Source organism: Pyxicephalus adspersus, chromosome 4, assembly GCF_032062135.1.
Source record: "Pyxicephalus adspersus chromosome 4, UCB_Pads_2.0, whole genome shotgun sequence".
Classification (NCBI taxonomy): Eukaryota; Metazoa; Chordata; class Amphibia; order Anura; family Pyxicephalidae; genus Pyxicephalus; species Pyxicephalus adspersus.
In genome coordinates, this window is record NC_092861.1 from 96715431 (window position 1) to 96736550 (window position 21120).

At 36.5% G+C, this 21120-nt stretch overlaps 1 protein-coding gene across 4 annotated transcripts in view; it reads right to left on the reverse strand.

Annotated features, from left to right (window-relative positions):
• Positions 1–21120, reverse strand: part of PDE10A (phosphodiesterase 10A) — a 147396-nt gene that overhangs the window by 74188 nt on the left and 52088 nt on the right. For all 4 annotated transcript variants that reach the window (XR_011920398.1, XR_011920399.1, XM_072409074.1 and 1 more), the window contains exons 3-4: positions 18109–18134; positions 6521–6641 (exon numbers count right to left, since the gene is read on the reverse strand). Coding sequence is in view for 2 of the 4 variants with exons in the window: in XM_072409074.1 (XP_072265175.1) it covers positions 6521–6641; positions 18109–18134 (147 nt within the window). In the remaining 2 variants the exon portion in view is untranslated. The remainder of the gene's footprint in view (positions 1–6520; positions 6642–18108; positions 18135–21120) is intronic.

Below are 21120 nucleotides of genomic sequence, written 5' to 3' on the forward strand. Positions count from 1 at the left end.
CATCAGCTTGGTAGTGGAAGCACATAAGGGTGAATTTCTCCTTTAACCAGAAGCAATATCATCCATGAATGTACAGTAGTCTGTAATGCAACATTCCAGAGGCTTGCCAGAGGTTCCCAGCAAAGGGATGTTATCATCCTGTTACTGAATAGATTAAATTATTAGGATGTGTTAAGCACTTAAGTAATAATAAATAAGTTAAATTGTGTTTTGTTGGCAACTAGATGGTGCTGTATTGTATTTTCCATGCTTTTCAGGCTGCATAAGCAATACTTGGCCAAATCTAGATGTGTGCATGTATATGTATGAACAGTGAAAAAACCAAGAGGAATAGAAGGCTGCATGCTTTTCTTAATCCCCGAGTGGTAATCCTGAGTATGGCTCAGGGTAAAAAAAACATGCTGAAAGCGGTATCCCCGTGGCACACTTGGGGTAGCTAAAAACATTCAAACGTTCAACAACCCTACGAGGGACAAGGCACCCATGGGGACATACATCCGCATGGGTGCTTTGGAGGGGGGTTAACCATGCCCCCACTTTTCTCCCCCCCGTTAAGGCCAAAAGAGCTCACTCTCTCTTGGCCTAGGACCTGTCAGATTCCTGGCATTTGCCTTGACAGGTGAGGGCGATTTCGGGGATTTTACTAGGTTTATATTGATAATATTAAACTTCTTCATAATGAGAGCCTTTTATATTTACCAATTAATGCCAACCACATTTAATTCCTTTACATGCTTCTAGTACGAAAATATGATATGCTATATATATGTTCAAAAAGTAAACTCTAGTGGCAAAGCTGTTCTCATATATTAACCTTTTAAAGTGAAATGTGCTGTCTTAAATGAACAAGATTAACATTGATCTATGCATTGTAATATATTGTAATAATAATTGCTATGGTGAATCAACAAAATACCAACATGTATAAGAACGTTCATAGAATAATAATTGTTACATTATGTAATCAACATATATTATTATATAGGAATATTGGTGATGATTTGCTTTAATGAGAGACAGGTATTTCAGATCAACCTTTATAATTAAATTCACTGGGATATAATTTTTCTTCAAAACATATATTTATGGTATACAATAAAATTTTCTTTTCCTGGATCAGCTCTTCTTTCTTGATACTGTTCAAACTCTATCTCTGTAGACAACCTAGGCTGCATGCTACTTACTAGCAAGCAGCCCCATTCAGAATATCTTCACTCATTGAATAACAACGCCCATATGCTAATAAGAACAGCTAGTTCAAGATCTCGCGAGAATTCGGGGGGAGCACTGTGTATCACTCAACCACCTATGCATTTATAAGTAGGGTGTCGGCATCATCAGTCTCTGCTTGAGGGTGTGATGTGGACACCTTGTTACAGACCTACCGATCACACTGAATCACCAATGTATGTACCTATAGATGTTTTCCTTTTCCCTCTGGGGATCTGTGAAGTTTAGATCTGGTGTACATGTGTATGCATGCAGGCATGAATGCATATGCATATCATATGAATGAACATACTAGCACACCTTTAATTTAATTATGTGCTTTTAATTTTAACACATTAGTAGTTGGGAGAAGAAAATTATTATTTCCCACCTCCACAGTAATACCACTTAGTCATTTTTGGTTTGCCAGTCCAAAAGATATTAAGGTAAATGCACAATTATGGCTACACAATCTAATAAATTATTATAAGAGCCACCTTTATAGTAATTTTCATAATCACCATCTATATATGGGAATTGGGATATTAGCACTTTAATATACATATTTACTTCCTACATTCAAACACAAGTATGGGGTTAATTACTGATTGATTTTTAGCAAAGATATTGAGTCTTCATAGTTACCTATTATGACACATGCTTTTTTAGTTACCCATCTTTATAAAGCTATAACTTTTATAGGTAATAGTCCTATAGACATTCTTTAGACATTTCAAGGAGCTATAAATCATTAGCTCAAATTATCGATTATATAATATATACCAATCAGCTTCATGGATGCTCCTTTTTAAGGTTAATTACTTTCAGCGTTCATGGTACCACAGCGCTATCTAGTGGATTCTGTAGACATAACTTTCTTTTTTGTTTCTAAACATATACACAATTTTTTATTTCTGAACGGTAGACCTGTTGGCTTATGTGATATTGCTACCCTGTCATATACGATACTCTATATTTTCATACAAGCTAGAAACAATGATACATATATAAAGACAAATAATAATAGCTAATTTATCTGTCCAGAATATGCACATCAGTTTTCAAATAATTTCTTATAGTAACGGCCATCTTATATAATATGGTAAGCAACTACGAAGTATATACCTTGAATATTAACACAATTATAACAAGTAATAATAAAATATTATAATCACTATCTGATAAGTGTTTCCAGTGAACTTATGTGTTTGAAACCTAAGGATGCTTTGATCTAGCTGTCTGCCAATAATTTGTACAACTGAATGTTAATGTAAGTAAACATTTTCTAATATTAAAGCCTTATTATATTTAATTTTGTTTATGTAGGAGTACGTATGTGTACACATACTTATATATATTTGGCCCTTTCTGCATCAATATGTATATATGTGATAATACTTAATTTTTTCATTCAGACACTCTTTTGGTCCCAGTCCCGAGGAAGCCAGGAGGCGAAACGCATCGGACCCCGAGATAAATACCCTGACATTTTGGTTTACTATTCAAACCATCTATCTGTACAGTTTGTTTAACCTCAAACCATACAATAGTATAGTTGATCTATGTTAGAAATAGGGTTGAATTATTGTGTGAATTAATTTTATTTTTCTAACAGAATTGCTAGTAAAAGCCTGCTTTCTCTCTCACTGTGCTTTATATTTAGCTAAAACATTAAAAAAAAAACACGTACTTACCTGGTCCCACCGGCATCCTCCGACCGCGTCCTCTTCTTCCAATCTTTCCCCGGCGAGTGCACTGACGTTCCCCGAGAGTTCCCGATGACGTCAGTGCGTGCGAGGGAGCGTGGTAGGAAATTCAAATTATTTTGTATTGGATTCATTACAAAATAACTGTATTGAATCCAATACAAAATAATCATTATAATATATATATATATATATATATATATATATATAAATTATATTATATGTATGTTAATTATGCTACTGTACAGTTGTATACTGGTGTGGGTTCCAGGCCAAAGAGTGAGCCAAAGTGGGTACCAGGCCAAAGAGAGAGCCAGAGTGGGTTCAGGCCAAAGAGAGAGCCAGAGTGGGTTCAGGCCAAAGAGAGAGCCAGAGTGGGTTCCAGGCCAAAGAGAGCCAGAGTGGGTTCCAGGCTGAGAGAGGACCAGAGTGTTCCAGGCTGAAAAGAGAGCAAGTATGTTCCAGGCTGAGAGAGAGCAAGAGTGTTCCAGGCTGAAAGACAGCCAAAGTGTTCCAGGCTGAGGGAGACCCAGAGTGTTTCAGTAAAGCCAACGGCCAAACAAGACAAACTGTGAGTTAACAGTACTGATATAGTGTGTATTAGTAAGAAAGGGCACCACAGTGAGATAGCCAGAGTGCTGGAGAGTGTGCTTTAACACTTGCCTAAACAAATAAAAAAACTGCTGTTATTTTGGAAGTTTGGAGTCTGCTGCCTCGAATCCTGTAAGCATCACGTTACCATGAGTAACCAGTAATATGCCACAGCATGTATGTACACATGAAGCAAAACAAACAATACACACATACAAAGAAAAACTTACCTGAATGCTGATCCTTCTCTGCAAAAGTGGCATTTTCAACTGATAGAACACAGTTCTTGTGCACATAGCAAGTCTGCAATGGCGCACAATCAAACACCTGAGTTTTAGACAATTATGCTGTTTTTAGCCTTTCAACAATTCATAGAAAGGAATTGCTTAAAAACAATCACAATTTACCTATTAAATTGTAGGTCTGTTGGATCACCCACAGTTAACAGATCCTGAGAGATTGTAAAGGAGATCAAAAAAAAAAAAAAAAAAAATACTACAAATTTTTCCAAACTTTATTCAAAACAAACACATTTTATAAAAGGTCACATTAAAATATATAAATTTACATGACAAAATATAAATAATTACACACAAACAAAAAAAAGTAAACCCGCACATCCATATGAAGCCAAAATAGTTCAAAAATGGCCTAAAAAATATTGCATTCAAAAATACTTACCAAACCAATATGCAGTTTGGACCTATCAATGGTGTAAAACTGGATTGGAAAATATTTATGCAGAACAACCATTTAAAAGGTGGTAATAAAGACACATTATTGCAACGAAACAATATGGCTACAAACACAATAACATAGCATTAACATTGACTTCCTAATTGCAAAATGGACATTGAAACATTCAAAGTTTAAAAAACAAAAGCAGCTATTGTGCTAAATGGTAAGCAAAGTATTAAATGTAGCAACATAGATTAGGATAACACACCAAACAAGACAACACCTCCCCTCCTCCTCCTCTAAGAAAAAAAAAAGACAAAGGAAAAAGCAAGGTAGACAACACCCTTTTATATGCACATATTTATGCACACACAGCTGCTACAAATGAGATGTGTGCAGTCCTTGAAATTTAGCTGTTTCTTATTTTTTCTTAGTAAGACATTCTGTAATCATTTATTGATATAATCCTTTGGATCTGTACACCAGTGAACAGATATTTAATTAAACATAATTTAAAACATAATAGAGGAGGAGGCTTTAATGTTAAAGTAATTTCTTAAATGTGTGTTTAGCGTAACTTTTAAACTTTTATTTTTCTACAGTTATCCCACAATGAAAGGATAATTCCCGCAATTGCATTCATGTCATGAGCACAGCCATGGGACTCCTGACAGTGTGGGTACCCAGGCACCAGGGGTTAAATGAGGAAAGGTCTCCCCATTCACCTCTAGTGCTCCATCATTGACTGAGAAAAAGGGATTCCTGATGATGCTTGAGCCATCATCAGGGTTTCCCCTGTTCATCCATTCAGCACTAAAGGTAAATATGAACAAGTCTCCCCATTCAAGTCTAGTGCCCCGTGATTGGCTGAGCAAAGGGGATCCATGATGATGCTGGAGCCGTCATCAGGGTTTCCCCTGTTCATCCATTCAGCACTAGAGGTGAATGGGAATAAGTCTCCCCATTCAAGTCTAGTGCTCCAGGATCTGCTGAGCAAAGGGAATTCCTGATGATGCTTGAGCCGTCATCAGGGTTTCCCTCTGCTCAGCCAATCACACAGCAATAGAGGTGAATGAGGAGTCCTCATTTAACCCCCAGTGCTCGGGGATCCCACACTGTCAGGAGTCCCATGGCTGCATTCATGTCATCCTTTTACTGTGGGATACCCTGTAAAAAAATAAAAGTTTAAAAGTTACACTAAACACACACATTTAACAAATTACTTTTACATTAAAGCCTTCTCTTATTTTTTACCATTTCAGGGAATGAGTAAGGGGTTTTTTGTACCCCTGTACTCATTCCCCAGGGTGGGGTGGTGGAGATCTGGGAGTCTCCTTAATAAAGGGGGCTTCCAGATTTAAAAGTCCAAAAAACACTTAAAAAAGCCCCCATTGTTTTCAATCGAAGCGTTCTTAAAATGCTTACAATTGCTTGTAAATGTGCATATAAACGTGACAAACGTTTACATGCATTTTTTAACGGTCCGTGTAGACCCAGCCTAAATATGAAAAGATATAAATAAATATATATATATACACACACATATATATACACACACACTGTATATGAGTATTTTCATATTTTTATACTGTATTTATGTATTTATCAGATATCTAAAATATGTATGTATGTATAATATATAATCTATAGAAGCAAACAAGAACGTGGGTGGCAAAAGTGAGGTCTCGCCTGCCAGAGTACTCAGGAATTTATCACCAGGAGGAAGATGTGTGCCATTTGAAATAATGACTTGTTAAGGAAAGATTGTCTTTTAATGCAAGCTCGCTAGTGTCAAGCTGCCAGAGATGCGCGCCTCAAAGCCCCAGATCATTTCAGTTGATAAATGTCGGGAGAATACGCCAGCGTATTCTCCACGGCTTTAAATTCATTGATAAATAGGTTAGATGGGTCCAATGCCGGATCGCAAATAAGCGTGCATGAGCTAACTTCCGATTTTGCTTGATAAATCAGGGCTAGTGTGTCATGCAGTCAGGAAGAGGTTCAGCTGTCATGGGAGGGAATTGAGGTTATAATTAAGACCTCATTTTTCTTTTGTTTTTTTGGGGGGGTCGGAGGGAAGGGTTAAGTTTTGTAAAAGCACCTAGCCTGAAAAATGTGTAGACCTTTTTAATACACAACACGCAATGTGCAGTTAACAGGTAGATACTTCATACAGGTTTAGAAAAATAAATAATAATTTCAATATCGTAGTTAGAGAACTACACTTTGCACATCAAAATCACTGTCTGCACTTTTTTACCAAATAAACTAATTAAGTGAACATGTCTGGACTAAAAAAAGACTTTCTGGATATTACAAAACATTTATATGTTTACCTGTTTTGATGATATTACTCAATTCATACAGGAGTAATTTATTGTCTCCTCCAGCATCTAGCCGTTGTTCAATGTAACTGTTCAGCTCATAAACCACTCCTTGCATATTTGTATCCTGATACTGCTGAAGAAAGTGGAGAAAAAAAATGTTACAACACAAAACAAAGCTATATACAATAATTATTGGCATATCTTATATTTGCAGCGACACCAATGGTAAAGAGTATCTTTAGTCAAAACTTTTATTCCTTCTGGACAAGAAAAAAGCGGAGCTATTTATTGCTATTCAAAAAGTTTCACCCTGCTTCTTGTTCTGTTGACCAGAAAGGAAGTAAAATCTGCAACAGAGAAAAAGGTTCCAGAATTTACGTACTTGATTTAAAAGCATTTTTAATCATGTCTGTGACGCTGTTGAAAAGTTTGAGACACTTTGATAAAATGGTGACTAATGATCCAGGTGTAAGGCTATATTTCTCTAAAGCAGCTCCAAAAAGCAGTAAAGCAACCTGTCTAATTCCTCCCCACCCAATATAAGTTTTCAGTTATAGATAAACTTTACCAGATAGTGTAACATTATCAACAATGTAGAACAAAACCACTTAAAGTAAAAAACTCAGGCGTAAGCAGATTTGAAATTTCACCTGCCATTTATAGCAGACTATACTCTTGAACTCTTACTCTTGAACCAAATAAACCACTGTAAAAGTAAAACCATTTAAATTCCTAAAGTTTAATGTTCCAGCTATGCTCCTGCATGGGTATGATGAATACGCTGTTTAAAAGCCTCTCTGCAAGCAATTTGCTGGTATGGAGACTCAAAATTTGCTTTGCTGGTAAAACTTTACAGTGTTTATCAGCAAAATTAATAGTTAATGTGCTCCTGTACTTGGGGAACACGCAATGATTAAAAAAGGGTAAAGCAAATGGAACTTCTGTCAAGGCACTGCAGCAGAAGATTATGTCAATGGCTAAGCTATGGAAAAAGGTAAAATGTGAGGATGGTGGCTATATATAGACAATTAAAGCGTACCTAAACTCAGAAATTTCACTTTACATAAAAGGGTAGACAACCCTTTTATGCAAGTTAAAAATTCTGTTTGTTTAGGTTTTGAGATTGGCAAGTTTTTTTCCAACCTACGTCACCCGATCTCACACCTGTGTCGTAGACAGGTCCCGGGATGACGCGGGACCCGATGGAAGACACCTCCGGAACGATCAACTGTGCAGCGGGATTGAAGGTAGGTGGATTCTTTTTGTTTTAGGCACTTTTGAGTTTAGTTCCTCTTTGAGCCTAATTCCAAGCATAACATTTCCTGAATTCATTTCACACCATTTTTAAGGTTTTCTCATTGTGCCCATTTTAAAAAAAATGCTCTAATGCAGTGGTGGCCAACCTATTTTCGCGGGCCACAATGCAAACAAACATTAAAGATTTTTAAAACTAGAATACTTTCAATTTAAGATGAAATGAAATTGAAATGTTTCTAGTTATCATAACATACATGCACCAAATAAAAGTAATGACAAGTCAAGAATTTCTGCACTCACCATTTAATGCTCATTTTAATAATGCAACATTTTATTAATGAAAGATACAAAACTAAATCTATTATTCAGTGCTGGCCGGTCATATATTGCTTGCAGTTAACCATTCCTGTACCAAAGAGCAGAAACCACACTATACAATGTGTTCTGTCAATTATAGAGGGCCACTAATAGTTTTTGAACCCAGTTTCTCTTATCTTGTGATGGTGCTGTAGTGATGAAACTTTAGGGGGAGTTAGCCACAAATGTCCCCCACTTATCCTACATTTTAATATACCTACAGCACCCCTTTCAGGAAAAATTGGGGTTCAAATAATAAAAGGGTGGACATTTATATGTGAGGGGCACTATGGTATGGTAGGAGTGAACAATTTTAGTGTGGTGGTGGTGGTGGGGGGGGTAGCCAAAAGAGTTCCCTATTTATCCCACTATTCCCTTCCTCTTAGTGTTTGAGAAATTAGGGTTCACAGAAGTTAAATGGCCAGCTATTTGTGGCAGGGTAGCGCAGTGTGAAATGTATAGTGTTTTGCATCTTGATGGTGATAGCGCTGTAGTGATGTTTAGGAGGTTACAGTTAATTTTCCTTTTCTTACTGAGAAATTGGGGTTCAAAGAGAGTAAAAGAACAGCTATATGTGACAGTAACATGATATGATGGGGATAACATTTTAATGGGGAGGGAGTGCAAAAGGAGTTTCCTACTGGTGGCTCCCACATTTCCAGTTTCAAACATTCCTCTGTTCCAGAGAAATTGGGGTTCACAGGAGGTAAGTGACCAGCTATATGTAACAGGCCCCCTCATAAGCCACTCAGTCCCTCGCACTGCAGTGTCTTTATATTTGACTCCAGGTGGTAGTGAGTGGTGTCGAGTGTCTCCTCAAGCCAGAGTTCCATAGCATGAGGAAGGAGTAACCGCACCGCAACCTTACTGCCAACCGGAATCCAGCATTGAAGTTTATAGATGTTTGGGGCACCAAAGTACAGAGCGAATTGACAGTACCCTAAAGATTGTTGCTACGGAAGTGTCCCCTGGAGTCCCTAACATTCAAACTCAAATGTGGGGACCCTGGTCTTGAAATGGCAGCTCCGCGGGCCATAGTTTGGGCACACTTGCTCTGATGCATAAGTTTACAGAAATTTAAAAATGTGAAATAAGGTGCATTTGAGCTTCTGTCTGAAGATCATATTATTATGGAAGAATATATATATAATATTATATAGTATAGATCACCCTTTCTTTTTCCCCCTTGAGTCCCTCAAAATGTTAACAGTGGCTGCTTGAGCAGTGATTGATGGTGGATAAAATTCCTGCCTGATAAATTCCAACACCAACATCACTAAACCCAGCCACAACAGCATGAAACCTGTGCCCACCAATGGTAGGCGGCACTTTCCTACTGACCAGAAAATGTAAAGGCACACTATAACCATCTGAGTTTTTTTTGTTTTTTTGTGTGTATATGTGTATGTATATATATATATATATATATATATATATATATATATATATATATATATATATATATATATATAAATATATCTACATATTAGGCGGCATTCTCTGTTATCTCCCTGCTCCTCTGCACCCATACTCATCGGAAACATCGTCTCTTTGCCAATCTTTTTCCTGCCAGTGACAGGATCCGGAGTGTACAATCCCAATTATATGAAGGTATTTTTTTCTACTTTTATTGATAAATGTACCTTACTTGTTATTAACGTAACTTACTATTCTTAAGTAAGCCCTAGTGCCTGCATGGTTTACCTAAAAGCCATATATGCTCTCTATACTTCCTAGGCATCAAAGTCCTATATGCATTTGCCATTGTACCACTCTGAATGTAGAGGAGAGGATTACAAATCTTGTACATTTTGCAAGAAATTACTATGCCAACCAACAGGTATTATATGAGGTATTCTTCACATTAGTTCAAAATGAGCATTTTGATAAACATGGTGATATTGGGTGTGGTGTGTGTGGGATGGGATATCCCAAAATATGGAGTGTGCCATGCTACACATACCACAAACTTACTATCAATATATATTATATATTTCCAATGCAACTGACTATTTTTTATTGATCTAGATATTAACACTATCCGTGCCAAAACACTTGTTCTACTACCCCTGAGGAAGCCTAACTAGGCGAAACGCTTCGGGTGCAACTATCAACATGACCATAGTGTTTAGAATTTAAGATATTACAAATATATATATATATATATATATATATATATATATATATATATATATATATGTTGGGTTGAGCTGGACTATGTCTAGGGGCCTTCTATGGCCATTCTAAGAGCTTGTGGACCATTAACTCTAGACTTGTGTGTTCAACAATAATACAGCTAAGGCTACAAAACTGTATTTCAACATTATGCAAATTGTTTTTGTAATTCATATTTATTCGTATATCACTAATTTGTTTTGTATGGCAATTGTAATGTAATCCGTCCTTAATACCTGTGAATTGATGTATAACCAATTGATACATTTATTACAAGTTTTCTTTTTGTGCAAAAAAACCCTGCTTTTTTTCTCTCTTACTCTCATTGATCTATTCTCTAATATTGAGGGTTAGCACATAGGTTGTAAAAATATGGATGTATTTGAAGGTCTCCACCAAAAGAATTTTCTACTAGTTTTGTACTACTGTTTAAGGGTCTCTATCCATTCCTAACTCCCTTTCTTCTTTGTATTTGGTGGACCAACTGATCTCAAAATATTGATTTTTAAATTTCTCTGTACCTATGTATGGTAATTCCAGGCTAATAAACGCCTACAAGCTATCTTTATGGATATATTCAACTCTAATTGGGATGAATTTCTGTCCCAAATAGAAAATTTTTGTATTTCAGCACAACCAAACAACACTCAAATCAATACATTCATTTTTAAACTTAGATTTATGCTGGAAAAGAAATCCCAAATACACTGGCACATTAGATTTTTTGAAAAATATATCAGTGATAACATAAATCCACCACAAATCCAGTACAATTCCAAGAATTTAAACTTTTACAACAACATATTGAAAAGTTCAACGTTGACATCTATTATAAGAAAGATAACAAATTCCAAAAGGACAAATGGTCCTTTATCCGAAAAACAGCCTATAATTGGGACAAATCTAGTACTAAGAACCCTCACCCACCTTCTACATCTACCTTTCACCCCACATCTTCAGGTGCACCCCCCTCATCAGATTCACCCACCTCTACAAACTATAACAATACAGCTAAAAGCAAGAAACGCTTCAAAAGCGTCAATAGTGACTTTTCCAAACACGATCCTAAACGCAAACCATTAACCTCTTCCATATACATCCCCTCTTCCCCCCCTAACCAAACCCAACTCCCAGACATCTACAGTTCATTCCAGCACTACGGTGAACTCTTCTTTTCCACCATTACCAACACATCACCATGTGGTACACCTTCAGTAGAACATTCCCCAGAATTTACACCATTACCATCACCCCACCTCTCCATCCCTCAACCTACACCACACACAGGTGCCATCCCCAAAACAAGGACACAGGAATCTTTTTTAGGATCACTCACCCAACGGATCCCCTCCCCAAAACAACTCAAGACCTCTATTCCAGACTTTTTCACGAAACGCCCACCACAAAATCCAACCTAGAAATCATAACCCTGTCCTCTTACAACCTGACTCCTTTAGAGTCTGGAGTCCTACAACTGGGACTGACCTTTTGCCCTTCAAGCAAGCTGAATAAATTTGACCTAATAAAAGACCTACATTTATTTGCAAGGAGTCTGACCCTTAAATTGATGTATAACACATCACCACAACAAAATACCCCTCTAGAACTGACTCAAAACAAAGACTTTAAGATTAATGATTTCAGGACTTTAAAAATCCTGCACGAACCATATTCAGAAAGTAACCCTGAATGGGACCCTCCTATTGTATCCCCTATCTCAACAGAGGCCTCACTAGCTCCAAAAATACTGATTATTCGCAAAAAATCTACGTTTGTGAAAATATCACCTTTGTGAATATTGTAACTAAGCTTATTCTAGATTTTGATCCAAGGAACACATGTGTATCCTCTAATCTGACAAAATTACAACAACAAGCATTTAAAAATCTACATAATAACAAATCAATCATTAATAAACCAGCCGATAAAGGCGGTAATATAGTAATAATAGACAACCATCAATATATTGATATGTGCCTTAATATTCTAAATAACACAGAATAGTATCAAAGGATCATGGAATCCGATACCAGGCTGTATTATGATGAATATTACTCTATTATTACGCGAGCATACAGGTCCAATATTATAGATACACCCACCAAGGAATTTTTATGGGTAGAACATCCAGTCTTACCAACCTTCTACAGCCTCCTAAAAGTACACAAGAATATAACCAAACCACCTGGTCGTCCCATTGTGGCAGGCATTGACTCTATAACCTCTAGAGCCAGTGACCTGATAGATACATATTTAAGACCTTTTGTTATTAAATTACCATCATATATTAGAGATACGATTCAATTATTACAAATCCTACAAGATATAATGGTCCCTCCCAAAACTTTACTAACTACGATTGATGTAGAAGCTCTATATAGCAGTATACCCCATTCTTTGGGTCTACAAACAATATCAAGTTACTTTCAGACTGAAGACCACTCTTTGAAACTATATAATCATTTTATTATTACATTACTAGAATATATTCTTACACGCAATATCTTCACGTTCAATGAACAACTGTATTTACAAACGCAAGGCGTCGCAATGGGGACAAAATGTGCCCCATCATATGTAAACTTATATCTAGGACATTGGGAGAAAAATCTCTTCTCCAATCCAAAATGTAGTGCTTACCTTCAGTACATACTCTTATGGCGCCGCTACATTGATGATATTTTAATCTTATGGTCTGGTCCAAGAAATATTCCAGAAGAAATGTTAGAATCTCTTCTTATCAATGATAATATGAAATTCACCTGGCACATTGATCTTTACAAGATAGCTTTTTTGGATATTTTTGTGAATATCTCATCAGAAGGCCTTATTACTACTACACTGTATAGAAAAGAACCAGCAGGTAACACTATACTCCATGCTGATAGTGCTCATCCAAAATCTCTGATCAGAAGTATCCCATATAGTCAGATGTTGAGACAACTGTACAACCAATCTAGACTTTAAAATCGCAGCCAAAGCTTTAACACAAAGATTAATTGCCAGGGGTTATAGTAAAAAATTGTTAAGAAAGACCTATCAAACAGTTCTGAAACTTGATACTAAGGAATTGATTTCTAACCCAGTACATAAAAACACCCAACCAAAAACACCCATTATCCTTAAGTTTAATGAACACCATCAGTACATTCATCGTCTGATTAACAGACACTGGAACATTCTCACTGCTGACCCCATTTTAAATACTATTATAGATGCAAAATCAAGTATCACATATAGGAGATCACAATGACTTCATGATACACTAGTCACTAGCCACTGTAGGACAAAACCAATCAACCTTGAACATACCAAAGTTTATGGCACCTTTAAATGTGGCTCTTGTAATCAGTGTGACTGGATCTTGAAAACCAGGCTTTGAGATTACCCAATGGTGATATACACAAAATATACTATCATGTGAATTGTCAATCACCTGGGATTACTTATCTAATTACTTGCGTCTGCGGGAGGTTCCATGTAGGTAAAACGAAAAGACCCTTCCGCAAACGTATTTACGAACATCTATATTTAATCAAAAATGGCAAAATCACCATCCCTGTTAGCTATTATGTTGGCACGGTACATCAATTTGATGCACACTGCATCGCATTTGCTGCATTAGAACAAGTACAATGCAATCCCAGGGGCGGTGATTTTGACAAAAAACCTTTACAATCAGAGACAAAGTGGATTTTCCATTTAAAAGCTAATTACTACCCTGGACTTAACGATACCTTTAGTTTTAAACAATTTTTTATGATCCGTAAAACAATCATATTTAATTTAATTGATACAGGTTATTTCCTCAGATTTATTACACACTAACACTTATACGTATTTCTCAATGATAAACCCGGACTATATGTCTTTTGCTTCATAACACCATTGTACTGGTAACCCTATTACAACAAGTACTAAGTATATAGTTACTTTATTTATTTTTGATACAACCTCAGAATAACAACACCATTTTAATAACATTAGGATTTCCACTAGCTTTAACCCTTTCTTGGCCTGAATACACTCTGGGGAGGATTGGCGGGGTGGGGATGGTCTGTCATTCCCATTTTTCCTTTATATCCCCCTTCTCTCCCCCCCTTCTTCCCCTTATCTCCCTACGTCACTCAGTGGCACCTGTGGTCTGTGCTATAGAGAGGGAGGATCTCCGAGAACGCCGTCTACATATTAGGCGGCGTTCTCTCAGATCTCCCTGCTCCTCTGCACCCATACTCACCGGATCAACCATCGTCTCTCTGCCGATCTTTTTCCTGCCAGTGACAGGATCCAGAGTGTACAATCCCAATTATATCAAGGTATTTTTTTCTACTTTTATTGATAAACGTACCTTACTTGTTAAAATTTTTTAATAAGCCCTAGTACCTGCATGGTTTACCTAAAAGCCATATATGCTGTCTATACTTCCTAGGCATCAAAGTCCTATATGCATTTGCCATTGCATCACTCTGAATGTAGAGGAGATGATTACAAATCTTGCACATTTTGCAAGAAATTACTATGCCAACCAACAGGTATTATATGAGGTATTCTTCACATTAGTTCAGAATGACCAGTTTGATAAACACGGTGATATTGGGTGTGGTGTGTGTGGGATGGGATATCCCATAATATGGGGTGTGCCATGCTACACATACCACACACTACTATCAATATATATTTTATATTTCCAATGCAACTGACTCTAATTTTTATTGATCTAGGTATTAACACTATCAGTGCCAAAACACTTGTCATAAAGCTACTACCCCTGAGGAAGCCTAACTAGATGAAACGCGTCGGGTGCAACTATCAGCATTACCATAGTGTTTTGAATTTAAGATATTACAAAAATATATATGTTGGGTTGAGCTGGACTATGTCTAGGGGCCTTTTATTGCCATTCTAAGAGCTTGTGGACCATTAACTCAAGACTTGTGTGTTCAACATTATTACAGCTAAGGCTACAAAACTGTACTTCAACATTATGCAAATTGTTTTTGTAATTCATATTTATTCGTATATCACTAATTTGTTTTGTATGGCAATTGTAATGTAATCTGTCCTTAATACCTGTGAATTGATGTATAACCAATTGATACATTTAATACAAGTTTTTTTTTGTGCAAAAAACCCTGCTTTTTTCTCTCTTACTCTCATTGATCTATTCTTTAATATTGAGGGTTAGCACATAAGTTGTAAAAATACGGATGTATTTGAAGGTCTCCACCAAAATAATTTTCTACTAGTTTTGAAAAAACAAAATCAATTGTTTTCGGTATAATAATTCAAACATAACATGCTTGAATACAGTAAATGTAGGAGGTTGCAGTGTGGTAGACTGAAGCTGGTGTGTAAATGGTGCAGGAAATGGACAACATTTAAAAAAAAACACAAACCAGGGAAAACAAAAACACACAGAAGTACTCTACTAATACATAACCAACCACCCCTCCCCAACCAGTGTTACATGAAAAATCAGGCAAACAGAAAACAATTTATAAGAAACACCTGCAAATAGCCAATTCATGTAATAACATAATGGACAAAACAGTGAACCTTGATGCAGATGGGCTATAGCAGCAGGAGAACATAATTGTTAGCCAAGAATAAAAAGAATGGGGGATTTGCAGCATGAATACACAGCTGACAAAACTTAAAAATTGTATGATGCAAACATATCAACATGAACTAGAATCTCAAAGAATCAACAAAAATAAAATCTGTTTGGAGAACCAAGTGTGGCACCACCACACAGTAGTACAGCGTTTTCTGATTTATTTGGACGGCCAATCTTGTGCTAGGATATACTGCACAATCATAGGAGTTCCAATGATTTCCTGGTTCAGCAAACTCAGTTTCTAGTTCAAAAAATTGGTGTTACAACCTCTTTCCACTGAGCAGTAAAAAGGTACCAGTAAGCTAAAACTTAAGAAAAATTAATGAAGAAACTGCAACTAATTCCAATAAAATATTGCAAAAATGTAGAAATACCACAATAGTTCTATAACACTATTCAAAATGATGGGCCAATATGAGCCTGAGGCATTTTTTTTTTATTAAGAAGAACTTTCTTGTTTGGGGAAAGAAGTTTAAATATGTCATGTGCAATGATAAATATTTACTACTGCTTTTCAACTACTGCTTTGTGGTAAAATTTTTAGCCAAGTGTTGGAGTGCACAACATGAACTGTAATAAAATCAGCACTTATGCACATTTCATTTCAAATGATGGGTTCAATATGACTGTTAGTGAGCCTTGACGGGGGTTGCCTTTGAAATGACAATGAGGACAAATCTAGCAGGATGATTCCAGCTGGGGGCTGGATCCAACGAACTAGAAGGAAAGATAACACCTCCTTGAACAGGAAGATCACACTACTTAAAAAACTACTTACCTTGTTCCATTGTCATCACCCAGTGTCCTGCTGGTCCCTGCAGCTCTTCAGGACACGTCTTCTTTCTTCGATCTTCTCCCAACGTGTGCAGAGGCGATCTCCGAGTTTTCCCGGTGACGTTCGTGCGGCGGGAAATTCAAATAATTTTGTATTGGATTCAATACAAAATAGCTGTATTGAGTCCAATACAAAGAAATCTCTCTCTCTCTCTCTCTATATATATATATATATATATATATATATATACACACACACACATATACATACATGCTACTGTACAGTTTTATTACATGTTTAACTATTTTTTGATTTTAGAACAGATTTTTGTTTTTTTATTTAAAGTTTAAATGTATTAAATGTATCAAATATTGTACATATTTCTGTGAGTTATGCCTAAGAATTTTAGGCCTACAATGTAAAATGAATTTCAATGCAAAAAATGCTTTTTGCCTGGAAATATGGACAGAATTAGAACGCTGGGGGGGTTAAATAAACTTTATTCCTGCTATTTGGCTGCTGCAGGAGCCCAGTATCGATGTTTATAGGACTGCCGTGAATTATGCCCAGACCCACCAAATTTCCAGCAATCATACATGTAAACCAGATTGCCATATTTTAGGTTTACACTTTTAAATATATATTTCACAGGCACTACCTTACCAAATATATAATCGACAAACACATATTATGGTTATGCGAGGATAGAGTTTGACCAAAATAAACATCTCCCAAGCAGCTCCTTTTCATGTCCTGTGTTTAGAACAGCAGGGGGATTCCAAAAAGGAAAACAGATGTTTCTCTTTGAACAGCATTAAAGTGTCAAAACTATTGTATGCTCACCAGCCTGTTGTCTACCATGACAATCTGAGTACATGGGAATACTGCCAGGTCCCCAGGAACAGAGGCTTCCATGGTATACATTATTGTCTTTATTAATAAATAAAGAATAAAATACTTGCAAGGAAAAAGAAGGCCTAGTTAGAAACCCCATTTTAAGTGAAGGGGATCTGTCACCAAAGACAAAAGTACGGAATTAAAACTGTGATGAGGGTGAGTTCACAATACTTTTAGCAAGATGCTGGGAATTCTAGGAATCCTTCGTTTTCTCCTGTATACTCTGTTCTCCCAGGATTTCACTGGATGAATTAGGTTAATTAGCAAGTTACATGAAAACCATTACAGGCATAACATTCAATATGGCGTCATTCTAAAGCTAAAGGAATTTCTAGAAGTTGTTGCATTTATTTTCTCAAACGTATTCAGGTAAAGGGAGATTTCCTTTGTAACCATTTGTTTATAACTAACGTTTTTGTATTTTTCCAAATTTCCAAGAAACAAATACAAGATGACCATTTTTGACATATAACAGATTACAGAAGTTCTGTGTTGCAAGAATAAAAATGAGGTGCTTACCCTGCTGATTTCTGTTTGTGTTAAATCTGTGTGGGGGAAAAAGGGGGGGGGGAAAATTAGTAGAGAAAGTGCAATAATCACTGAAAGTCTGAACAATAAGGCAAAAGAACATTTGCCCATAGATATGTTTATATATAAACAATGCTTAATCTGCAAGCGGAAATTTTAGAAGCCCCTATATGCATGTTTGTCCAAGGCTAGTGAAACACTGAATCAGGACCAGCACAGGAGAAAGGTAACAAGAATTTCTAAAAATAAATCACTAACTGCAGCCTCAATTATTCTCTGAAGGGAGGATTTCAACATTAGTTGTCCACAAAGGCTGAACTAAACTCTGGAATGCCCTCATTCATTGTATTATGGTAACTTTCAAAGGCCTTGAACCAAAGGCCTCAAAACCCATCTCTTCAGACTTGCTTACCCATCTGTTTCTCTATTGTGGAAAGGAGAATAAAAACAGGGAAGGATTTGGAGAACATTTTACTTTTTCAGCATAAACAGTTATAAAGGCAGGTTTAGATGGAGTGACAAAATATGGGGGAAAATGAGCAAGCAGCCAATAATCATGAATGTGCAGATAATTAAGGAGTTGTCTTAATCTGTAGATGATTTTCTTCTCCGTGTCACTTTTCAGCCTCATTTTTGGCCCGATTTTCACGGTTTGCCTCATTATCTGGCTTATGGGTTAACTCTTCTTAATCCACTGCTTTCATGGTCTCCCTTCCATTCAGTAAGTTTTCCTTGCCTAGCTACTCCTGTGTGTTACTCCTATTCTGATTTTGTGTTTATTGGTTTTATCTGGTCATTACAACTCATGCTGCAATACCATTTCTTGAACATGTTTGCTGCCTTTTATAGAAAATACAGATATCCACAGTTCTATTTTTTCAGTCCTAACTGAACATTGTTTTTGATACTTGTCCCCGTCTAGGACTTTGTTCAACACCTTCTTTGTATCTGCCGATTTGATACTTGATATTTATATTGATGTTGTACATTTTCAGATCCATCTTACTATCCTGATATTTATACCCACATTTGTATTTGAAACCTCTTCAATAAAATTTTTTTCATTTTTTTTAAATTGTAAAGTGTACATAAGAAACTTTACCGTAACTTTTACAGTTTTACTTTTAAGTCCAAGCTCAAATTAACAAATTAGTTCAGAAATTTAGAGACCTGAAATCTAGTAAAAACTATATTCTTACAGTATGCAAACAATACCCAAATTCCTATATTCACTTTAATCCGAGAAAAATGACTAACAGCACAGAGACACAACAAAAGAGAGAAATGAAATGAGAAGGCACATATTAGGCAAATATGTTGACATATTTTGTTGGATCAGCCTTCTGAAATAATTTATGTGTTTACTGTGTCATCAACTGTAGTAAATACCCGATGATGTAAAAAAAATATGCGAATGACTGTCTCAAATGGACGTTGGTCGCCAACATCCGTAGCACACGGTGATAATTAGTGGCTAACAGAAACATCAATTCTCAATGGAAGTAGGAGCAATCCCTGAGTAACAAGGCCTTATCTAGTGAATGTTATCCACAACAACTGCACCGTACGTACTTTTACATTTGAGACTGGGTTTTGGTTTTTCCATAGGGACAATAATGCACAACTGTGGAATGTTATTAGAGTTGCTAAGATACAAAATCCAAAAATCTTGTTTGCTAGTTAAGCTATATATACTGTACAGATGGCCTTATAATTTCACATTAGTAAATTTCTAATATATAACATTTAGAACTGCACCCAGCAAAAGATCAATTTAAAACTACAAGGGAGTAGTTATTGGGAGTTCCTAATATTAATAAATATTATCAAGCTGTCCGAATTGCCCCTATTACTAGCTTGTATGCAAACCAAAGACCCTCTTTGAGCCTGGATTTTATCAGTTTATTGTAGCGCGGTAGTGCCCGAGATAATTCCCTGGTTACCTTCCAAAGCCAGACCTGTTGTTGGCCTTAATCTTAGATTCTCAGAGTGGGGGGCAGTGTCAAATATTCTAGTGGCCTTCTATCTCCACATTTATCACTGCTAACTATTCAACATAATCAGTTGTTTATGCCTGGTCTGGATTCACCCAAAGCCTTTCAACTGTGGGTGGAACATGGATTTACCATTCTGCACTCTCTGCTGGGGAAAACGGGTGTATTGAGTTGGAAAGCAATTCATAGCATTCACTGAGCCCCTAGTTCAAAAGTGTTTCGATATATTCAACTGAAGCATTGGATCTCATCCCTGCTGTGTACGGGGCCTACTAAACTATCAGTTTTAGAACATATTTGTTTGCGTACTCCATTAGTACCCGGATTATTCTCTATTCTGTCTTCAGAGTTAAATAAAATTACGCGGCCTTATTTACATTTATACACTGTACAGCGGGAAAAGGATCTTAAAAGTACTAGAATGGTTCAACATGTGGTCTAAGGCGACAAAAAGTTTAATAAATATTACTATGATGGAATCTTTATTTAAGGTAACCATGAGATGGTATATGGTCCCGGCCAAGGTAAAGCATTTTTCTTTACATCACTCAGGATTGTGTTTTAGAGGATGTGGGGAACTGGGTAGTGAAGTTTATGGGTGGTGGTCATGCCCTTTTGTAATGCAATTTCTGGGTGGGATCTTTAAATTGATGGACACATTGTTCCAGAAGAATATAACTAAAGACCTTGGATGCCATTACTCCATTTTAAAACTACCAACCTTGGCTGACACCTAAGATAAATTTGCTAAACTATGGAAACCCTGGCTTCAATATTCTCTTTCTCACATGAATACTTCAACCTTGTCAAACGTATAGTAAAATAGATGGATACTTAGCACTATTGTTGATGTGCTCTTTAGTGTTGTATTTTTCATAGACCGGAAACCATGTTTTAAAATGTTTTTTCTGACTCTTTCCCTATTTTTCTTTGGTTCTCTGTTGGTTTTTACTGTATGTTTCCCAAACATACAGCACCGTTCTGCTATATGCAGAGGGGAGGGGGATTA